At 48.5% G+C, this 23,356-nt stretch overlaps 3 protein-coding genes across 3 annotated transcripts in view; all 3 read left to right on the top strand.

Annotated features, from left to right (window-relative positions):
- Positions 1-4,492: 4,492 nt before the first annotated feature.
- LOC135826402 (uncharacterized) lies at positions 4,493-8,154 on the top strand. Its single transcript, XM_065339019.1, has 2 exons — positions 4,493-4,981; positions 6,377-8,154. Exon 2 carries the CDS (start codon positions 6,386-6,388, stop codon positions 7,463-7,465), a length of 1,080 nt encoding a protein of 359 aa, XP_065195091.1. The 5' UTR covers positions 4,493-4,981; positions 6,377-6,385; the 3' UTR covers positions 7,466-8,154.
- Positions 8,155-9,374: 1,220 nt separating this feature from the next.
- Positions 9,375-20,876, top strand: LOC135826405 (CDK-activating kinase assembly factor MAT1-like). Its single transcript, XM_065339022.1, has 9 exons — positions 9,375-9,543; positions 12,644-13,000; positions 13,396-13,548; positions 14,686-14,759; positions 15,155-15,258; positions 15,622-15,762; positions 17,442-17,552; positions 18,392-18,513; positions 19,822-20,876. Exons 2-9 carry the CDS (start codon positions 12,915-12,917, stop codon positions 19,937-19,939), a joined length of 909 nt encoding a protein of 302 aa, XP_065195094.1. The 5' UTR covers positions 9,375-9,543; positions 12,644-12,914; the 3' UTR covers positions 19,940-20,876.
- A 1,265-nt stretch (positions 20,877-22,141) lies between these two features.
- Positions 22,142-23,356, top strand: part of LOC135826399 (methylmalonate-semialdehyde/malonate-semialdehyde dehydrogenase [acylating], mitochondrial-like) — an 18,513-nt gene continuing 17,298 nt past the window's right edge. The window contains exons 1-3 of the mRNA XM_065339013.1: positions 22,142-22,298; positions 22,397-22,432; positions 23,113-23,187. Coding sequence (XP_065195085.1) covers positions 22,263-22,298; positions 22,397-22,432; positions 23,113-23,187 — 147 coding nt within the window. The 5' untranslated portion in view covers positions 22,142-22,262. The remainder of the gene's footprint in view (positions 22,299-22,396; positions 22,433-23,112; positions 23,188-23,356) is intronic.

Here is a 23,356-nt window from a genome sequence, read left to right as displayed (position 1 = left end):
TTATCTACTCGAGACATGCATTGACTTGTACATGACAGTCTACATTATACTTATAGGCAGAAGGCAAGTGTAAGTCATGTATCTCCCGTAGATCTAGATCTACACATGTATTGCGTGTCGACATGTCGTTCACTGACCAAACCTCGACATGACACACGTCATGATAACGCACCGCGGTGCGAGCAGTGCATGCAGTGTCTGTGATAAGTGATAACGACTCAGTCACTGATTTGAAAGGAGCCACAAATCTAATACTACAAATGTAGTTCTACTAGTTGCCAAAACTACAATGATGGAGGTCTTACCTGAACTGAACTTCTAGTTCTGAAGGCTGCGCTGACTAGTGTAGGCGACCTTTTGCTCTGGACTTCTCCTCGTGACAAGCGCGTGTTTGTCGGTGGGGAAACTGCGCTTCGCTTCGCACCAACACGGAGTTGACGACGGTCTGTTGATTCTTGACCGTGAGTCTTCAGCCTTGGCTTCAGAGTTCAATTGAGGTAGACTGTTTCAGTGTTTGGCTATGTAGCGCGAACAACTACAGACAGTATGGTACGCACTTGTGAAGTTGTGGTTCTTCTTGAGCCGTTATCAGGTTACAGTATCCCTTATCACAGACACTGCTAGGTGCGCTATCTTGACGTGCCTGTCCGGGTCTGGTCTGTGAACGACACTGTCGACACATCTACACTGACTACAGGATACATGTCATGAGTCATGAATCACACTGCCTTCCGCATACATGACCGTGTGTCTCGCGGCCACTCGGATTGCCTTGAGAAACGAAAGGAGCTAGCTTGGGCATAGCATGGTACCAGTACAGTAGACCTTACTACAGTGTAGTGATGAACCGAGGCAGGGACATGAGCGTGGCCGTCCATTGCATTTTGTAGTGAAAAGTACGAGTACCGAAATAACACTTCACACTTGCCACGTGATCGTTGCCACGGTTTGAGCCAATCAGAGCGCTCACAGGCATGGGCATGAACCTCTGATCATGCCCTGCCAGCCACATCCAGGGAGTAGTACAATGGTGTACTCCCTGGCCACATCTACTACCATGCACCGCGCTGTACACCCCATCACGTGATCATTCATGCCCTCCTACCATGTGTGAATTTTACTCATTCACACATGGTAGGGCATGAATGAGTGAATTCACACATGGGTATATTCACACATGGGTATATTCACACATGGCCATGGGTATATTCGACATACATGCAGTGCCATTCAGTCAGTCCCTTGACCAATCAGCACGTCCCGAGAGCGTGTGGAGGTGAAACTGAGCACGGGGGGGATGAAGGTATAAAAGGAAGACACTTCTAGGGGTGGTGGTCGGGGACGTGGAGGACTCAACCTCAAAAGATGAAACTTCACCTTCCTTGCTTGACATGAAACTTCAGAAGGAAACTTGAGAACGAAACCTCCAAACAGAGGTGGAACTTCAGGACCTGAAAGATGAAACTTCACCTTCCTTGCTTGACATGAAACTTCAGAAGGAAACTTGAGAACGAAACCTCCAAACAGAGGTGGAACTTCAGGACCTGAAAGATGAAACTTCACCTTCCTTGCTTGACATGAAACTTCAGAAGGAAACTTGAGAACGAAACCTCCAAACAGAGGTGGAACTTCAGGACCTGAAAGATGAAACTTCACCTTCCTTGCTTGACATGAAACTTCAGAAGGAAACTTGAGAACGAAACCTCCAAACAGAGGTGGAACTTCAGGACCTGAAACGAGAGCGCACGGAACTAACCTCAGACCAAAACAGCGCTGCGAAACCTCAGCATGAAACTTCAGAAGGAAACTTGAGAACGAAACCTCCAAACAGAGGTGGAACTTCAGGACCTGAAACGAGAGCGCACGGAACTAACCTCAGACCAAAACAGCGCTGCGAAACCTCAGCATGAAACTTCAGAAGGAAACTTGAGAACGAAACCTCCAAACAGAGGTGGAACTTCAGGACCTGAAACGAGAGCGCACGGAACTAACCTCAGACCAAAACAGCGCTGCGAAACCTCAGCATGAAACTTCAGAAGGAAACTTGAGAACGAAACCTCCAAACAGAGGTGGAACTTCAGGACCTGAAACGAGAGCGCACGGAACTAACCTCAGACCAAAACAGCGCTGCGAAACCTCAGCATGAAACTTCAGAAGGAAACTTGAGAACGAAACCTCCAAACAGAGGTGGAACTTCAGGACCTGAAACGAGAGCGCACGGAACTAACCTCAGACCAAAACAGCGCTGCGAAACCTCAGCATGAAACTTCAGAAGAAAACTTGAGAACGAAACCTCCAAACAGAGGTGGAACTTCAGGACCTGAAACGAGAGCGCACGGAACTAACCTCAGACCAAAACAGCGCTGCGAAACCTCAGCATGAAACTTCAGAAGGAAACTTGAGAACGAAACCTCCAAACAGAGGTGGAACTTCAGGACCTGAAACGAGAGCGCACGGAACTAACCTCAGACCAAAACAGCGCTGCGAAACCTCAGCATGAAACTTCAGAAGGAAACTTGAGAACGAAACCTCCAAACAGAGGTGGAACTTCAGGACCTGAAACGAGAGCGCACGGAAAAAGATGAAACTTCACCTTCCTTGCTTGACATGAAACTTCAGAAGGAAACTTGAGAACGAAACCTCCAAACAGAGGTGGAACTTCAGGACCTGAAAGATGAAACTTCACCTTCCTTGCTTGACATGAAACTTCAGAAGGAAACTTGAGAACGAAACCTCCAAACAGAGGTGGAACTTCAGGACCTGAAAGATGAAACTTCACCTTCCTTGCTTGACATGAAACTTCAGAAGGAAACTTGAGAACGAAACCTCCAAACAGAGGTGGAACTTCAGGACCTGAAACGAGAGCGCACGGAACTAACCTCAGACCAAAACAGCGCTGCGAAACCTCAGCATGAAACTTCAGAAGGAAACTTGAGAACGAAACCTCCAAACAGAGGTGGAACTTCAGGACCTGAAACGAGAGCGCACGGAACTAACCTCAGACCAAAACAGCGCTGCGAAACCTCAGCATGAAACTTCAGAAGGAAACTTGAGAACGAAACCTCCAAACAGAGGTGGAACTTCAGGACCTGAAACGAGAGCGCACGGAACTAACCTCAGACCAAAACAGCGCTGCGAAACCTCAGCATGAAACTTCAGAAGGAAACTTGAGAACGAAACCTCCAAGCAGAGGTGGAACTTCAGGACCTGAAACGAGAGCGCACGGAACTAACCTCAGACCAAAACAGCGCTGCGAAACCTCATCATGAAACTTCAGAAGGAAACTTGAGAACGAAACCTCCAAACAGAGGTGGAACTTCAGGACCTGAAACGAGAGCGCACGGAACTAACCTCAGACCAAAACAGCGCTGCGAAACCTCAGCATGAAACTTCAGAAGGAAACTTGAGAACGAAACCTCCAAACAGAGGTGGAACTTCAGGACCTGAAACGAGAGCGCACGGAACTAACCTCAGACCAAAACAGCGCTGCGAAACCTCAGAACGAAACAGCGCTGCGAAACCTCAGAACGAAACAGCGCTGCGAAACCTCAGAACGAAACAGCGCTGGAACTTCAACGAAACAGCGCTGCGAAACCTCAGAACGAAACAGCGCTGGAACTTCAGGACCTGAAACGAGAGCGCACGGAGCTGGAACTTCAGGACCTGAAACTTTGTGAGCTGAAACTGACGGCTTGCCCGACAGCGCACGGAGGTGGAACTTCAGCTTGCTTGTGAGTTTCTGCCATTGTTGTGCAACGAGTGCCATATAGTAATAAAAGGACTTGAGAGCTTACTTGTGCAAGCAGGCACTCGGTGTTTCTAGTTGATGTATTTCAGGTTCGATTTATGTAGATTAGTGCAGTGCAGTGGCTTTTTTTGCGCTGCTAGCATCCTGCGGGTTCGCTGTAGGTGCACTTGCACGTTCTGCTGAGGAGAGCGTTCTGGCTTTGGCTTCTGCTGTCGTGCGTGGGTGCCAGTCTGAATCACAATCAATCAGACATGGATGTCAGGGCAGGTATCGTTGATTGAGGCCGTGGAGCGGCCAAGAACTCTTCATTGCGCAAGGGAAACAAGACAGTAGGGCATAGAGGAACAAAGAGAAAAGCGTTCTTACTTCAGACTTGGGAAGAGAGGAATATTTACAAGTGTGACAAACCAACGAAGCTATTTATTTATTGAGAAGTTACATGTTACTTTGCACGTGCACGTTCTGCTGCGGAGAGCGTTGTGTGGCTTTCGCTTGTGCTGTCCTGCGGATTTATTTGCATTTATTTGCTTTGCACGTGCACGTTCTGCTGAGGAGAGCGTTGTGGCTTTCGCTTGTGCTGTCCTGCGTGGGTGGCAGTGTGAAACACAATCAGACATGGATGTCAGGGCAGGTATCGTTGATTCCGGCCCTCGAGCGGCCCGCGGCCTTCGGCCTTGGGCCGCTCTCGGGCCTGAATCAACGATACTGCCCTGACATCCATGTCTGATTCTATACTTCACACGCGGCCAGAACTGTCCTGCATTTGTTTGCAACTCTGCGGCAGCCGGGGCAGAGCCAGTTGGACCCATCCGACAATGCCTTTCTGCAATTTGCAGCTTAGTTGGTAGTGCCAGTGGTCGTTCACATAATACCCTACTATGTAGGTAACTGGTTAGCTACTCCGTCTTCTTGCAGTTCAAGCAGTAGACTTGGTACAATAATCCGTCGCCGTCTGACGTGACCAGCTGGAAGCCTGCTTTCCCGACTGAAGCGACCTGTCTTGCCTCTGAAACTTCCGATATCTCAGTCTGGAAACTTCAAAGTAACGTCGATAGTACTAGTAGTTAGTTCTGCCTGCAGATACCAAGCAGCTGCGGCCGAGAACGTAGCAGTGCACGGAACACAGGAGGCGAGACGCTTGGTTTCGAGCACTCAGAACAACGCAGGACTCGCTGGCCGCAAAGAGCAAAATAAACGTCGTCCGCATAGTAACGTTTAGCCAGCGTAACTTACGTAAGTAGAACACGTTTTATGAAAAAGCCATGTATGGAATGTTCATTTTCAATGACCAGTGTGTGTGTCTAGCTATAGAGTATGATCGGGCGCCGTAGAACACTTCGCCGAAGAACACTTAGCCTGGAGAATGGCAGAAATTGCAGAACAATCCAGGCTAGATGCCATGCAGATTTAAGAACACATGACTGTACTGCTTTATACATGTACGGGGGGGGGGGGGGGGGGGGTGATCGCATCGTATGATGCTCTCCATGATCGCGGAATGAGAACAAAACGACCAATATGCGATCATTTTATAACAATACCAGGCTACGTCTTGAGCCCCTCCATTCTTCGGCGCCTGATCTCACTGTACTTAAGGCACTCTGCAGACTACGTACATAGAACATCCAGTACAAAATCGCATAAAACCTAAAAGGCAACATTTTTCCAAGCCTGCATTCAGACTACACATTTTACATGCAATATACAGGCAACCGTTGACCCTACGCAATCGCGCAAGGGGCCTGGGATGTGTGAACTGAGCAGCCGGCAGTCGTACCCGGGTACAAAATGTGTACGACTGCCTGGTGAAAGCAGGGAGTAGTACAACACCACTCCCTGGGTGAAAGTACGATAAATGCAGGAAAGGTTGCCTTGTACATGTACAAGGGTTCGCACCCTGCTGCTGAGTGAAAGGATTGAGCAGCTTTTTAGGCTCCCGCCAGATTCTTGTTGTTGTCTTGGAAACTTCTACAATATGTGACTTATAGGCTGTTTTGTACCTAGTCTGAAGAGGGCCTTAACCAGGGAGTTGTACCCAAACCAGTTTGGGTACGACTTCCTGCTGTAAACACATACAAGCCAAATTCATGCCCTGCGTCTGAACAAAAAAAAAACAACACTTTGTTACTGTGCTGAACTTCCAACGTCTGAGTATAGTTCTGGCATGTACCGAAGAACAGAGCGCCGTAGAATGTAAAAAAAAGGAGAAGAAAAAAAAAGAATTTCACGAAGCACTGCATACGGTTCATAGTTATGGTGACTCCACTGTGCATACAATGATGTACATGAAACCAGGGAGTCGTAAAATACCGGTATTTTACGACTCCCTGCATGAAACTAAGAACGGTCTAGGCTACAAAGCTGATACCCCATGACTAGCTCTTCGACGCCTAACAGTACTGCGTGTAGTGTGGGGCTTGGCCGTACAGCTGAGGTTGCTCATAAGACATGTATACATGTGTGTGTGTGTGTGTGTGTGTGTGTGTGTGTGTGTGTGCACGTGTGTACGTGTGTCTGTGTGTACACGCAGGCGTGCGGGTGTGTGTGTATGTACATGCGGGTGTGTATGTATGTACATGCATGGGTGTATGTTTGTGCGTGTGCGTGCGTGCATGCATATGTCAGCAGGACACAACCATGACTCGATTCATCATGGTGGTAGCGCTGGCGTGGATAACATCACTGATGCGTCTCACGTCTTCAGGCATCCACGTTTATGTGGGGTTTGCGTGCTCGTTCAATGACACAACCGTCAGCTTGTGCCAGGGCGTGGATTCTTTGGGGCAGCCAGCCTACAATATCTTTGAGGCATTCTCGTTCTACCTGGAGAGCACAACTCTGCTTGGGTTTTTGCTGGTGCTATGTTTGTGGGAGAACTACTACTTCAGCCGGCTAGTGTTGCTACACCTTGCACGTATGCCAAGCTTTTTCATATTGCTCATGCTGATCCTGACCTGCATGATTCTCGAGCCGTTCTGCACACTTGATACCCAGCTACACGGCATCTCCAGGGATATCTGGGTCCTGGGATATGAGCTTGAGCTGGCCACGTATTTCATGTCGGCCATGTGCGTGTTGCACGTCAGTGGCGATGTACTGTGTGCCACCATCAACAGTGAGCCTGCTGTAGCTAGGAGCAGAGTAGGCGCCAGAGTGTGCAGGCTAGGCTGGCAACTGTTCCTAGTGGCTAGTGCAATACACAGCATTCTGCTTGCTGCCTACGATACAATGAAGATATCAAGCACGCTGAGAAGACGCCACATTCCACACTCGGACTTCGACTCGCTCTCCCTCATCGTTTCCATAACGACCCGCTCGTATTTAGCCAATACATTCTACACTAAGCTATTTGACTGGCCACAGGAGGAGGACAGCAAAAAGCAGGTTAACGACATGAGCACTAACTTCCCTAGACCGCCAGATCGAGAAGTCGACACCGCAGTTACCGACGGCATCGCAGCTTCGGCAAGTGATACTGCAGAGACAGACGATCATGCGAAAACACAGCGTACGAGTATGACTGCAAGTGGAAAGTTTACAAGGTCCGGGCCTGCGGCGGTGACGGCGGTGGCGTCGGGGGATGAAGCTAAAAGAAGTAGTCAGTCCGCTTCTCAAGGACTAACTGCATCGAGTGGACAGTATCGTACTTTTGGTCAACACATACCACGTAAGAAACCCAGGGCAGGACAGGAAGAAGAAAAGCAAACGCTCCTTTAGTTGGAGAACTAGGTCATGTGTTTCCGCCGCCCAAGTCGTGTGCGTTTGCTGCTGGGCACGAGGAATGGAAAACCCCCGGCTATCCATTGTGCGTACAGTGAGGTTTGTTTTCTGTGTGAGGTTGATCCTGGATGCTGGTAATGTACATGTAATTCTCTGGTAGGCTGAGTACACACCCATTGGCCCACATTCATTGGCACAGCGTTGTATCTGTATGTGCTACCAATCAAAATCATTCTATTTCAACGGCTTTCGTTTTAGGCATATTATGCGGTGCATTTCGACCTCGGAGAACATGAAGGCCCTTTGTAATAGTCTACTTGTACACATCTAGGTATGATTGTCCCGCGTTATTCTTCATCTCATGGCATTCTCTCGCTCAGGTGCGTGCCGGCATTCCTGTGCCTGTGGTCACTACCGTTATAAACTATTTTCCATTCTATTGTTTCCGTGCAGTGTGGTTACTAGCTAATTCGATACTCCGAAGTACACGATCCCTTTTTTCTTCTCTTTTTACAATCATTCGGATGCTGTGTTTTCTATACCTAGTCCTACAGAACTAAAATGTATACACACACACAATACTGTCATGTTCTTGAACAATCCTGACTATCACTACCATCATCCATGGATGGGGATTCCATAATTTTTTATTGCATGTATGTGGCTGTTAGTACATTTATTCCTGAGCCTGAATAAAATGATGTGTGTGTGTGCCGGTGTGCATGTGTGTGCGTGTGTGTGTGTGTGTGTGTGAGTGCCAGCTAGTTCGGTTGGTGGGTACACTTATGCCAGATAGTGTTGGGCCTGTTGCCAACGGGCTCGGCTGCTTGAAGGTGTATTGTTGTACCTACCACCTTTGTTGGTTTCAGGGTTCATATACTTTCTATTTGAAGTATACATACCTGTTAACCATGGACTGCTTCTGGCTAGATTAACTCTTGTGTAATCAATGGTGCTAGTGACGCTTAGATCAGATCCACTCTGATTTAGCCACCCACACTAGTAGTAGCAAGTATTACCTTCACGGGGGGGGGGGGGGGGGGCAGGGGTAACTGCAGTTGGATCCCAGGACGGATACCCTGATGCCGTCAATCCTTTTCTGCACCTTGTCCTCACCCACTTACTGAGGTGTGGTGAGCCCATAAGTGGGATCATTTTCAAGTCCACCCAGAGTTTTGGGGATTTCAGGGGGTGTCGGCCGTTGGGCGGTTCAATAGCCAGTTGAGTCATCTTTCCAAGATTCCTTTTGAGTCTCTCTCCCCTCTCCCGGGGAGACCCACGTGACCAGTTTTGGCAGTGAGCAACAAGTACAAGCCTGAGTGTGTGTGTGTGTGTGTGTGTGTTTTGTGAGTGTGTGGGTCCACCCAGAGTTTGGGGATTTCAGGGGGCGTTGGCCGTTGGGTGGCTCAATAGCCAATTGTCATCTTTCCACGGCCAGGCTAGAATTTCACCAAGCACAGCATGCCAATGTATACACACTGTGACAGTGACCCAACTGCGCATAGACTAATAATACATGGAAATAAGAACGGTCTCATTTAATAATATTTACTCCTGCAGCCAGCCTTGCTTGCTACTAGTACTACCAAGAGTACATAACCCCACGGTGTTATGTACTCTTGGTACTACTAACCCAGTATACAGACTCAGTCAACCATGTACATCAGGGAGTCGTCAAACTTGACGACTCCCTGATGTACATGTACTGCAGTAAGTACTTATAATCGCCCTACACGGTCCAGACGCACAAGCACGCACAGACAGTACAAATCCATGGCAGGAGCATGACGACAGATAGATACTGAGATACTCGTACCGGTATTTTTCCCTTTTTTTCTTTTTTTGATTTTTTGATTTTTGTAGCTGGAATTTGTGGAAACGAAATTTTGTTTTTCTGCATTGAGAGAGAACCACATGTATTTCTTGGAACTGAGAGCAAGCAAACGTCTTTGTACTTCTAAGCCGTGGTTCTTTGCCACTGTGTCACGACAGAATCCGTGTTCAATATACAACCACTTGATCTTAGCTTAGTCAGGTCTCCGCACAAACGGACGCGCATAAGTGGGAGAGCTTTGGTAAGGGGAAGCCTATTTTATTTTGGTTTTGTCAAATTTTATTTCAATTGAAATGTTTGCTGCCAGTACTGTATCAGAGTTTCAGCTACCGATACTTGTATTATTTCGAGTCCACTAGTTCTCTAGTGTTTCTCGCGTATCCCATTATTATTTTTAGCTTGAGTTCTGCTGTAGCTGCTCGAACAGTTAAAAATAAATAAAAGTAAAATAAAATATTCGCTGTCGCACCGGCATGTGAGTCACCCAGCTCAGAGACTTATAATATTGGGGTCCGGTTCATTCAAAGATGTGCTTGTGAGTTGCTGCTGGGCCATACAAGCTGGGCTGCGTACAAAGTCCTAAGATTTCCGGGATATTTAACTTTCAAAAAAGCAGTGTGCCATGCCGCAATAATCCCGACAGGTCACAAGTTACTGACCACTGGTGCATGCGACTCAGTACCCTATCTAACCACATTTAACACTGAACGCGGCGTCAACCCCCGTGTGATTAGCCCGGATTTGTCTGGCTCCGACTGTAGCCTTTGCGGTGGCATCATGGTCCTGTTGTGTATGGCCGACCTGTAAAGGGCGAACACTGAAAGAGTTGACAGGCACAGGGGGGGGGGGGGTCGCAAATTGACTGGTGCACTCCTGTTCCTGGTGCCGTGCCATCTGCGATTCTCCGCAGAACGGACTGAAAAAGAAAAATCGACTGACACTAGTAATCCGGACATGAACCAACATTGGTGATGCCCACTGTCCACCGGGCGTGGACGACATTGCCACCTACAGTTGATCTCCCTTCTCAGAAGTTGAATTGTCGCAGAATCCAACTCCGATACATACTAAAGAAAAGAGGGAAAGTAGTAGCCACTCAGCCACACAACACCGATCATGTGAGAAATATCAAACCAAGGTGTGTGTGTGTGTGTGTGTGTGTGTATGTGTGTACGTGTGTGTGTGTGTGTGTGTGTATGTGTGTGCGTGTGTGTGTGCTTATACAAATACTTGCATTCTTATCGTAAGTCACTGATCCTTCTCAGGTCCATACCTACGTTGTATGCACAGGCAGCTACCCATTGCGCCATGTTCTGTGCAACATGCCCCCTCCCCCCCCCCCCCCCTCCCTCACCCATGTTGTCCTGTGCAACATGCCCCCTCCCTCACCCATGTTGTCCTGTGCAACATGCCCCCCTCACCCCTGTTGTCCTGTGCAACATGCCCCCTCCCTCACCCATGTTGTCCTGTGCAACATGCCCCTCCCTCACCCATGTTGTCCTGTGCAACGTGCCCCCTCCCTCACCCATGTTGTCCTGTGCAACATGCCCCCTCCCTCACCCATGTTGTCCTGTGCAACATGCCCCCTCCCCCACCCATGTTGTCCTGTGCAACATGCCCCCTCCCTCACCCATGTTGTCCTGTGCAACATGCCCCTCCCTCACCCATGTTGTCCTGTGCAACATGCCCCCTCCCTCACCCATGTTGTCCTGTGCAACATGCCCCCTCCCTCACCCATGTTGTCCTGTGCAACATGCCCCCTCCCTCACCCATGTTGTCCTGTGCAACATGCCCCCTCCCTCACCCATGTTGTCCTGTGCAACATGCCCCCCCCTCCCTCACCCATGTTGTCCTGTGCAACATGCCCCCTCCCTCACCCATGTTGTCCTGTGCAACATGCCCCCTCCCTCACCCATGTTGTCCTGTGCAACATGCCCCCTCCCTCACCCATGTTGTCCTGTGCAACATGCCCCCTCCCTCACCCATGTTGTCCTGTGCAACATGCCCCCTCCCTCACCCATGTTGTCCTGTGCAACATGCCCCCTCCCTCACCCATGTTGTCCTGTGCAACATGCCCCCTCCCTCACCCATGTTGTCCTGTGCGACATGCCCCCCCCCCTCCCTCACCCATGTTGTCCTGTGCAACATGCCCCCTCCCTCACCCATGTTGTCCTGTGCAACATGCCCCCTCCCTCACCCATGTTGTCCTGTGCAACATGCCCCCTCCCTCACCCATGTTGTCCTGTGCAACATGCCCCCTCCCTCACCCATGTTGTCCTGTGCAACATGCCCCCTCCCTCACCCATGTTGTCCTGTGCAACATGCCCCCTCCCTCACCCATGTTGTCCTGTGCAACATGCCCCCTCCCTCACCCATGTTGTCCTGTGCAACATGCCCCCTCCCTCACCCATGTTGTCCTGTGCAACATGCCCCCTCCCTCACCCATGTTGTCCTGTGCGACATGCCCCCCCCCCCTCCCTCACCCATGTTGTCCTGTGCAACATGCCCCCTCCCTCACCCATGTTGTCCTGTGCAACATGCCCCCTCCCTCACCCATGTTGTCCTGTGCAACATGCCCCCTCCCTCACCCATGTTGTCCTGTGCAACATGCCCCCTCCCTCACCCATGTTGTCCTGTGCAACATGCCCCCTCCCTCACCCATGTTGTCCTGTGCAACATGCCCCCTCCCTCACCCATGTTGTCCTGTGCAACATGCCCCCTCCCTCACCCATGTTGTCCTGTGCAACATTCTACACTGCTACCCATCACGCCAGTCTCTGCAACATTCCTGCTTGCCACTACATGTACGTCATCGCGCTGCCCATTCATACGCCACTTTGCCACCAAGGTGCCAAGGAGTCTTTCTTTGTAGGAATACTAGGGTAATACTGTACAGTGAGAAAGTTTCGCTAGAGGTTAAATTTTTCATCATCGAACATTCGCGAATCTGAATCGCCGCGAACTGCTCTGTGCATTGATAGTAGACTGTACAAGATCCAACTGAAGAGATTTAATTGCGGAAGTTTCTCAGCGTGAACCAGCGCAATTCTTGAAAACGCAAAATTTACGCGCCACGAAAGTTACTCGCTTTACGGTATTCGAATTGACTCTGTTGAGCTTATTCTGCTGATGATTGTGTATGTAGCCGGTAACTCTGAGTAGGTATGCACAGGTTTCCTTCCACTGGGCCTTGTGTGGGTAAAAGCTCTGCAGTACTCACCAGTCAGCACCCACATTGAGCACTCTGACCTGTTGTCAAGGTTACACGTTGCACTGTACACCTATGCATGTGAATTCCTGTCCATCCGCCTTCCTGTCTGCCTGTGCTTGATGTCCAGCAGTTGGTGTTCTGGGCTGCATGGCACTTGAGCAGCAAGAGTGCAGCAGCAGCAGCAGCTCCAGTGCTTTTCCTTGGGTACCAATGTGTCTAGCTGGTGCTTGAGCATCACCATCACCGGCAGTATCACCACCACCAGCAACAGCAGCAACATCACCGGCAGTATCACCGTCAGCAACAGCAGCAAGATCACCACCAGCAGTATTACCACCACCACCACCACCAGCAACAACAGTAGCAGCATTGATCACTGTGCATGCGTGTAGCCTACCGCCATGGAGCAGACTTGCCCGAGATGTCGCACCAGCACCTTCCAGAACCCTCACCTCAAGCTCATGGTGAACGTTTGCGGCCATCGCCTGTACGTACATTGTTACCAAGAAGGTAACATACGTAGGTTTTCGCTGATGACATTGTGCACCATATTTTCATGACTATAAGTCCCGCCAAGAGTGCACTAAACATGAAGGCCGGCGAAAGGGATTCGACTCGCTATTGAACACAACCTCCTATTCATGTGAAGGTATTGAAACAGTGGATTGTTGCTTCGAAGCTCACGCATCAGAACGTGTGCGTGCATTCCAGAGAAAGTGTGCGTGCAAAATGGCTGAGCGCGGCAACGTCCCGATCCTAACTCTGTGTTGTTTTGTACACGGCATTATAATGCATGTGCTATGCCTTTCTGTTCATTATCGCCAACCTACCCTGGGTCTTCTCAAATTCTTCTGTTGGTTATCATCCTGTTGTGTTTTCCAGGTGTACGAACTGTATCGAAGCCGTCTTCACCCATCCAACGTCGAATTGTTTAGACTGTGGAAAGTTACTGCGGAGAAGTGAATTCAGGGCACAGCTGTTTGAGGATGCTAGCGTGGAGCGAGAGGTGGACATACGCAAGCGGATTCTCAGAGAGTAAGCCCCAGATTCGCACTGTGCCTGCCATGTCTCTGTCTCTCTCTGTCTCTCTTTCTCTCCCTCTCTCTCTCTCTCTCTCTCTCTCTCTCTCTCTCTCTCTCTCTCTCTCACTCTCACACACTCTCTCTCTCTCACACACACACGTGCGTGTATTGTTCTGCTCTGTGTTCTACCAGCACACTGACCCTGTATAGCCAGTGGAGTCTAACTGTTGGTATGAAAACCGCACTTGAATAGAAGCCACTCTACCATGCCTACGTGTATCTCGAGATGCTTGTAATGTGATCCTAGCTCAGTGCGCATACAGGTACTCTCAGAACTGTTGTAGAGCTGGTGAACTCTACAGAATGGTGAATCACTTTGTCATGTCCCCCCTGGTGCTGCAGATATGCTTCTTTCTCCATTTCTACACTCACAATATCTATGCCAATGTGGAGCTTTCGAATCCACCCAGGTGCCGGTATCCTCCTTTTATTAAATTTTGGCTCTGTGTTGTATGTGCGTGTGCATGCATGCGTGTGTGTGTGTGTGTGTGTGTGTGTGTGTTTGTGCCAGCTAGTCCGGTTGGTGGGTACACTTATGCCTGATTGTGTTGGGTCTGTTGCCAACAGGCTCGGCTGCTTGAAGGTGTATTGTTGTATCTGCCACCTTTGTTGATTTCAGGTTACTTTCTATTTGAAGTATACATACCTGTTAACCATGGACTGCTTCTGGCTAGATTAACTCTTGTGTAATCAATGATACTAGTGACGCTTAGATCAGATCCACTCTGATTTAGCCACCCACACTAGTAGCAAGTATTACCTTCACTGGGGGCAGGGGTAACTGCAGTTGGATCCCAGGACGGATACCCTGATGCCGTCAATCCTTTTTCTGCACCTTGTCCTCACCCACTTACTGAGGTGTGGTGAGCCCATAAGTGGGATCATTTTCAAGTCCACCCAGAGTTTTGGGGATTTCAGGGGGTGTCGGCCGTTGGGCGGTTCAATAGCCAGTTGAGTCATCTTTCCAAGATTCCTTTGGAGTCTCTCTCCCCTCTCCCGGGGAGACCCACGTGACCAGTTTTGGCAGTGAGCAACAAGTAAGTACAAGTACAATTGTGTTTGGGTGTGCTTGTATTTCTGGTGTCCTTAGTTATAATAAGCGACAGGAGGATTTCAAGACGTTGAGGGAGTACAACGACTATCTGGAAGAAATTGAAGAAATCAGTAAGTTTTGTTCCAGAATTACTCTCTTGCCGACTTGATCCACTCACCCCGAAATCACATACAGAGACCGCATAATACTTCTACAATCCATTCATAAAATGTAATACTTGAGTTTATGCATAACTATGATGAAGAAAGGAAAAGGACAAAATGTTACGAGTTATGACAAATGCATAACTGTTTAAGTCATCTTTTCTCAATTTTCTTCACAATCCTTTTTGGACACGGTTTTCCCAGCATGAACTGTGGCTGGCCTCCGAAACCAGGTTTTCATCGGCATGTCTTCTCTGTGCTTTGGGATTTATGTGATATCTCGCGTGATGTCTCGTGTGCAGTACCAGCAGGACAGAGATTTTGAAAATGTTCCGGATATTCTGTTATGCGTTTTTGCTCAGTTTTTAACCTGGCCAGCGGCACTGACATTGAGCAGACGCAGGAGCGTGTGGAGAAGTACCGTGCCGCCAATCAAATGCAGATCGTGAAGAGTCGCTCTATGCAGGTCAGTGACATCTTCTCTCTTTCTTTCTCTCTCTCTCTCTCTCTCTCTCTCTTCTCTCTCTCTCTCTCTCTCTCTCTCTCTCTCTCTCTCTCTCTCTCTCTCTCTCTCTCTCTCTCTCTCTCTCTCTCTCTCCCCCCCCCCCCCCCAAAAAACCCCAAAACCCAGCCATGCACGAGCATTGAACGCGAATGAAGATACCATCGGATCTACGAAACTGATGAACTGCTTCAGTACAGTGAGAAAGTGCTGCTTTGTGCGCCACACAGCTTCATCGTCCTTAGAGGTTGCGCGTGTGTGTGTGTGTATGTGCGTGCGTGTGTGCATGGGGTGCGCGTGCGTGAATGTTTCCCTGTTGCTCTTCAGGCCCGGCACATCCAGTCTATGGAGCAAGAGCTGGCGGCCGTTCTTGAAGTGGATGAGATGCAACAGCAGATGCAGCGAGCCGAAGCAGAAAGACTAGCGGAACTGCGTAAGAAAGCCCGTATGGATGTCATTGATTTACTGGTAAGTTCTCTGACCGCAGGCTCCTGCAATGCTAGTATAACCGTGTCGGGGTTCTAGCCAAAAGGGGGCAGGGAGGGGGGGGGGGGGGGGGCAGCACCCCCTACTCTAATTGTCTCTCTCAGTTGTCGATTTTTGTGTCTTTTCATGCCGTTCAACGAAAATGCAGTGTCACTACTGGAGGGTTCACAACGGTATATTTGTGTGGGGTGAAGTCGGTTGTTCGCCCCAGACCGTTACATTAGGTATGGCAAGACACGTTTAGAAAGCGGAGCAATGGGTTACAGGGTAACTGTCCCCCCGCCCCTCCTACTATTTTTACTGGGCTAGAACCCTGCTTGTATACCTTTGACCTGTGCGGATGATGATTATACTAAATAAGGACACTGAGGTTACGTTTGGTTGGTCACATTCCCAAATGGGAATCACTCAGAATCATTCTCGCCCGTTTGGTTGGTCAAAAAAGTGCGTTAGGTTGGATTCTTTTTGGAGAATGATCATTCCACCTCACATGCTGGAATGAGCATTCTCATTCCGGAATCAAAAATGATAATGATTGCCACGAGCCCAACAATGTAGCAGTAGGTTCAAGTGCCTCAAATCATGCACTCAGAAGTACCTTGACTCTCTCAAGGAAACTAGAGTCGGGTAAAAGAGAAGAGAGCCGCCGTTCCACAACGACATCATGGAATTGTTATGTCAAATGATTCCTAGTTGATTCTGGCGCGCTTGTTCGGTCAGGTGATTATTACCCATTCCCATTCCAGAATGGTTTTCATTTGCATTCTGAAAATGCCCAACCAAATGCAACCTGAGATGGAGGCGCAAAACCCATTCCAAAAATGCTAGCAATCCAACGAGTCAAATCTATCTGAGTCCAAGTGTACCTCGATCTGAAATGTTAAAAGAGGCGGAGAAGTGACAATAGTTCGAGAATCGCACTGAAGAATGAACGGAACGAACTAAATCACCATGCCACAAAGGCTTTACTTGCACAATCACGTATCTATAATGCTGTTGGTTTATCTAATACTGTACAGGCAGAACATTTCGTCGGTGAATAATTTCGTCCAACTCCAAAGAAAGGGAGTTTGTCCGGTTGTAAATTTCGTCAATGGATCATAGGAGTGTATAGAAAAGCTGGACAAATCGACATTCGTCCGGCAGTTAATTTAGTCCAAAAGCTCCTTGGACGAAAAAGACGAAAATAAATTCCAGACAAATATTTCTGCTTATACAGTAGCATGTATCTACTACATGTGGTTATTTTGGCCTGTTACAAACAAGTGATGCCAGCAGTTCAAGACGGTTATGCTTTACGCGACGTTACGACAATAGCGTTCGTCGTGTGTCGATTCAGCTCATTCTGCTCATTGTGTTTCTCCAATTATTGTCACCTCGCCTCCGCGTGAAGATTTCGGTTTTATCATATGAACTGGCTGGAAAACTCGCTGTGAAATCAAAGAATTATCCCGTACGGAAGTATGAAAAAATGATGTTATACGTCCATGTCTTACTGGAACTCTCTCTCTCTCTCTCTCTCCTCTCTCTCTCTCTCTCTCTCTCTCTCTCTCTCTCTCTCTCTCTCTCTCGCTCTCTCTCTCTCTCTCTCTCTCTCTCTCTCTCTCTCTCTCTCTCTCTCTCTCTCTCCCTCTCTGTATTTGCTGCCGCTACTACTATAGGCTACAACTTCTCGGCCTGGTGAAGCAGTTCGTCAGCATTTGCAGAAGCTAGATGATTTGAGCCGGCCGACCGAGATAGCTGCACCTCCTGCGCCAAAAACCCTGGGAACGGTACGTGTCACATTGTACAGTGAAACCTGTCTAAGACGACCGCCGCTCAAGGGACCTTCAAAACGTGGTCTCTGTTACCAGCTGGTCTCCTTATCCAGGGTCGTTTGACTGCAAAAAGCATCCCGTGGTCCTGGTTACAGTGGTCTTCTGGGGCAGGTGGTCTTCTGGGACAGGTGGTCTTCTGGGGCAGGTGGTCGCCTCGACAGGTTTTACTGTACACATTTAGACATTTTACCTTGCTGCTGTTGTGGCTTGCTGTGGCTTCACTGCAAGTAGATATACTGTAATCCATATCGTTTGTTCCTACTCCCAATCCTACTCGTTTTGTTCCTGTCCCTGTTTCTCTGATTGTTCTAAGTAGTGGTAATAAATTTGTAACTAATAACCACTGACCTATCCACTGTCCACTGCAGGTTCGTAAATCTCTCCTTCTTATGTCCATAGTCATGGTATTCAACCAGGAGACTGATTTAATGTTCTCTTTCTATCTGTCTCTCTCTCTCTCTCTCTCTCTCTCTCTCTTCTCTCTCTCTCTTTCTCTCTCTCTTTCTCTCTCTCTCTCTCTTTCTCTCTCTCTCTCTTTCTCTCTCTCTCTTTCTTTCTTATTATTTCTGCTTTTCATCTCATAACAAAAATTCCGCGCATTTCTCTCCTCTGCGCATATAAAATCTAGACTGACAACCTGCTTGTTAAATCATGCACCTGCTTTCAGGCGTAAAAAACCCTGTTGTAGAGGTCTCAGTCCTCGTTTGTCAGACTTACCTGTCTTTATAAATGTAACTTACTCTCTCTCTCTCTCTCTCTCTCTCTCTCTCTCTCTCTCTCTCTCTCTCTCTCAGGGTCATGAAACCTTCATCCCGACAATTCCAATGGACGAAGGCCACGCATACGTGTATGTGCCTGAGAGTATCGACACGGATGGTCCGCCACTTCTATCTCTTGACGAAATCACTCAGCGTGGGTAAGGGCGTGTTCTGAATGTGAAGTCCTATGACAACTGGTTGTGCAGCAAGAAAAGGGCAAATGCCTGGTTGTATTCTGCCCTGTATGTGCGTGTGTGTGTGTGTGTGTGTGTGTGTGTGTGTGTGTATGTGTGTGTGTGTGTATGTGTGTGTACGCGTGCGTACGCTGGCCTGTCTCTCATCAAGGCATGTTAGGACCGGCTCTTGCTTGCTTCTCTTGATTTTACCATATCTTATAAGTACAGCACTGCTCAATGAAAGCCAGTAGCGTCACTCAAGTACGCGCCGGGCGTTGCGCAGCCCTAGACCTGCGAACACCGGGCTGTGAAGTGGTGCAGGGCGCAAACTCGAGTGACGCGACTGTATTGCATTGAGCAGCACTGTATAGCAATCCGTTGCGTATGTGTACACGTAGACATACGTTCACTTTGTGCCTGCGCACTTAGATGGAACGGCACCTTGACAGACCATTTTGATGGCCTGAGCAGTCACTCAAATATGTTCTGGGGAAGGAAGCTGACACGCCCAAGATCCTTAGTTTAGTCGTAGTCGGTCAAACAGGGTCATTCTTTGGTGCCGGTCCATTCCGTTCAAGTTCCCTACACTTTCGTATTGAATTGTTGTGTCACAGAGGTGGCTCTGAAACATGGGTTGGTGTGCACTCAAAATTTACCTCGAGTTCTGAAATTGCCTTGGTGCTTCTGGGGGTATTGCTGAATCACGGCCGGTACAGAGAAAGGATCACTCTGGTGTGGGCCTCCATTTGTTGCCATTGCTGGAAGGTGGCTTGTCGGCAAGATACAAGCCATGCCCCCCCCCCCCCCCCCCTTAACCTGCTAGAAGAAGTACGGTCAGTTATGTGGTAACCTGCAAGGGTGATAGTGGTGGACATGCTTGCATTCTCAAATTTGTGCAATGAGTTGTGGTTCCGTTTGGGGTCATCTGTTCAATCTGGGATTTCCAGCATCTGGCTAGTTGTTGGGGTTTGGACATCAGCTTTTTTGACACTGTGACCACTCGACATTGGTGGTACCTGTACCAGAGTTGATTTTCGTAAGAAGTGTTACCCTAATTGTGGTTGTATTAGCGAGTATCTCAAAAACTCACCTGTTTGGCATGGCCCATCTGCACTCAAATACTCATCAGTTGAGGGAGTTGAAAAGGGAAAGCTTTCCGCATTGGAACACCTGTTTTGCTCAATTCAATGACTTGCCTACCGTTGCAATAATTTGTGCGTGTGTGTGTGCGTGTGTGCGTGTGTGTGCGCGCGCGTGTGTGTGTGTTTGTGTGTACATGTATGTTTTCAGCTACTCTCAACATTGGAGGTCACTGACGCCCACAGAAGCTGCTGGCGGCTTCACAATGGACCATGCCTGCTCCCGTGTCTTGCTCGACGCTTTCTCTGGCCTATTCTGCCCCGCGTAGCGTCAATGCCACCCGTTACTATGTGTGTGTGTGTGTGTGTGTGTGTGTGTGTGTGTGTGTGTGTGTGTGTGTGTGTGTGTGTGTGTGTGTGTGTGTGTGTGTGTGTGTGTGTGTGTGTGTGTGTGTGTGTGTGTGTGTGTGTGTGTGTGTGTGTGTGTGTGTGTGTGTGTGTGTGTGTGTGTGTGTGTGTGTGCGTATGTGCGTATGTGCGTGTGTGTGTGTGCGTATGTGCTTGTGTGCATACATTCTTGAGTATGTATGACTGTATGTTTTCTTTCTTTCTTTTAACCATGTGTATATGAACATTCTACACGTACGTGCTGGTTTACCTACACCACTGGCAGCACATGCCCAATTCCGTTCGTGGCAGTCACCATTGGTATTTGAGCTTTACCCCCGACCGCGTACAGTTCTCGTTGTAGCTGCGTGCTCCTTCCCGGATGAGCGGTTTTGGATCCTCTGGCTAATCGTGGCTCCGTAAATTTTATTTATTCCATCTTTTCTAGAAAACGTACTCCTTATGGTGGAACCCAGCAGATCTATCACAAAAATGCTCATGAAAAGAACAATCTTTGAATTGCATATTCTCTCATGCAACAATAATAATTATGTTACACGAAGGTGCTGGTGAATTGCACCACTCCATGCAGTGACAGGCGCTTTGTTATTATTATTTTTTCTGTCTTTTTTTTCTTTTAACCAGTTTCAATGCCGTATTTCAGTCTGTTCACTCTTTTTAGAACACCTCATCTCACCTGGAGGCATGTTGAATGATCATGATTGATATGTTCCATCGTTTGTTAGGTGACATGTTTTTGATCTTCTGTCATCAGCTCAATGCCAAGTCTGGCCCGTACTCTACTGCTAGTACTAGTACCTAACCAACTTGCACTGCTGCAGTATGCGGTGGCTTCAAGAACAACATCATTTGAAATTACGTTTGTGTGTCTTCTTGTGTGTTGGAGTTAGAAGCAGTAGCTGTGTTTGATAGCAAAGGTATGTCTTGGGGGGGGGGGGGGTGTACTCTTGTTGATGGTGACAAATTGATAATAATAATATTATTATCAGCGTGCTCCAGACTCCCCGGATGCACAATAATCATCTGCTTGCATGAGCTCTTGTCGCATTAACCCCTGGTGTGATGCACCCCTGCTGCTGCTGCTGCTGCTGCTGCTGCGGCTGCTGCTGCTGCTGTTGCTGCTGCTGCTGCTGTTGTTGTGCTGTTCCTGCTGGATGCTGCTGCTGCTGCTGCTGCTGCTGCTGTTGTTATTGTGCTGTTCCTGCTGGATGCTGCTGCTGCTGCTGTTGTGCTGTTCCTGCTGGATGCTGCTGCTGTTGTTATTGTGCTGTTCCTGCTGGATGCTGCTGCTGCTGCTGTTGTGCTGTTCCTGCTGGATGCTGCTGCTGCTGCTGCTGCTGCTGCTGCTGTTGCTGCTGCTGCTGCTGCTGCTGCTGCTGCTGCTGTTGTGCTGTTCCTGCTGGATGCTGCTGCTGCTGCTGCTGCTGTTGTGCTGTTCCTGCTGGATGCTGCTGCTGCTGCTGTTGTGCTGTTCCTGCTGGATGCTGCTGCCGATCACCAGCATCCAGCAGTATCCTGGTAGAGTACCGGTCGTGGTATCAACATGTATTTGAAAAAGTATGTGTGTATGGGTGCGTGTGAGCATGCGGGCCGGTGGTGTGTGTGTGTGTGTGTCAAGTTGCTATGTCTAACATAGCTGTTCGCTATCATCGCTTCTATGATGGGCAGGTCTGAGGTGAGGTGTGTGTGTGTGAGAGTCTTGTGCGTGCGTATGTGCGTTCATATGAAAATTATTGTGTGCATTCATGTACGTGTGTGTGAGTGTATGTGTGTGTGTGCACGCGCGTGCATCACGGTGTGTGTGTCCATGTGTGTGTGTGTGTGGTGTGTGTTTTGTGCCAGGCCCATGAGTCATTATTGACATTTTAGATCTACCATATACTGTACATCATGGTACATGTACGAGACAGGGAGTCGTAAAAATAGGTATTTTACGACTCCCTGGTACGAGAGCTGGAGATCAGCAGACTGACGTCATCATGCCTAGCCTCTGACACACCCACGCAACACAGTCAAGGAGTCGTAAAATACCGGTATTTTAGGACTCCCTGCTGGACTGTTGAGTGACTGTGATGCAGCTTTCCATGCACACATGGCATGTGTGCAAGTGAACCATACATGTGTGGTTTGAGCACTTCAATTTTTCCTTGACGTTCCTTTTCTTGCCAAACTCACCCTCCAGATTTCTCAACTTGGTACCGGTTCGGTGAAGAAGTCCTTGATTTGTTTGGAGTAGTTTCCATCATGTTGGCCCGACTCCGATTTTCAGCCCTTCGACAGGTGAGAGGCAATCCTATTTTCTGGAACTATCAGCAGTTAGGGACAAGCCAATGACATTAATTTTTTCTCTATTTTTTGTGTGTGTCATTGGATGGCAGGGTGCGCAGCAATGGGCGCGTATGGCTTCAAGCGCGGTGAGTCATGCTGCGCTGCAGGTGTTTTGGTCATCTGTTGCATCTTCCATGGCATTGAGGTTGACAGCGAGTCATAGCTCTTCCTCTTCGAACCTTTTTTCGCCATGAGTATTACATTTGAACAGGTTACAAGTCATACTTTGTTGCATAGGAAACCAATCAATAGGGCTGACGGTTGAGCAGCGAAATAAAAGAATTTGAAAGTTTCAGACACGCATCAAACGTAATTCCCACCAGAAACGACACCACTTGTATTTCATTGATAAATGTTGTAGTGAAATTGTTTACTCAGTAACTGTGCCATCTGTAATTATGCTTTGGCAGTTCATACAGCAGATGTGTGTTTCCACCCGTAACAACACGTCTCAGTGATGTGTACAAGCAGCTCCCTTCGAGTTAGAGTAGAGATCCTCAGCAATTGGCTGAGAGTAGCTAGAAATGGGGCAGTTGATTTCATTGATACGCCTGACGGGCCAGGCTGACGAATGTTGATGTCACCTGTGGTGTGTGTAGACGGTGTATGCACGGAATTACGGTAGGAAATACTAGCTGGCATTTAAAAACATACTGTATGTGTGGATGTCTGTACGTGTGTGTCTGTGTGTGCATGCGTGCGTATGTGTGTGTCGGTGTGTGTGTGTGTGTGTGTGTGTCGTTGTGTATCCCTTTCCCATATCCAGCCCAACACAAAGATATTTGTGGGTGGTGAGATGCGTGAATCAGCCACTGACCGATGGATAGATGTGCACAATCCGGTAAATACACTACCAATTCTCTCTCTCTCTCTCCTCTCTCTCTCTCTCTCTTCTCTCTCTCTCTCTCTCTCTCTCTCTCTCTCTCTCTCTCTCTCTCTCTCTCTCTCTCTCTCTCTCTCTCTCTCTCTCTCTCTCTCTCTCTCTCTCTCTCTCTCTCTCTCTCTCTCTC

This window comes from Sycon ciliatum, chromosome 10 (assembly GCF_964019385.1).
Source record: "Sycon ciliatum chromosome 10, ocSycCili1.1, whole genome shotgun sequence".
Lineage (NCBI taxonomy): Eukaryota > Metazoa > Porifera > Calcarea > Leucosolenida > Sycettidae > Sycon > Sycon ciliatum.
This window is presented reverse-complemented; position numbering and strand designations above follow the sequence as displayed.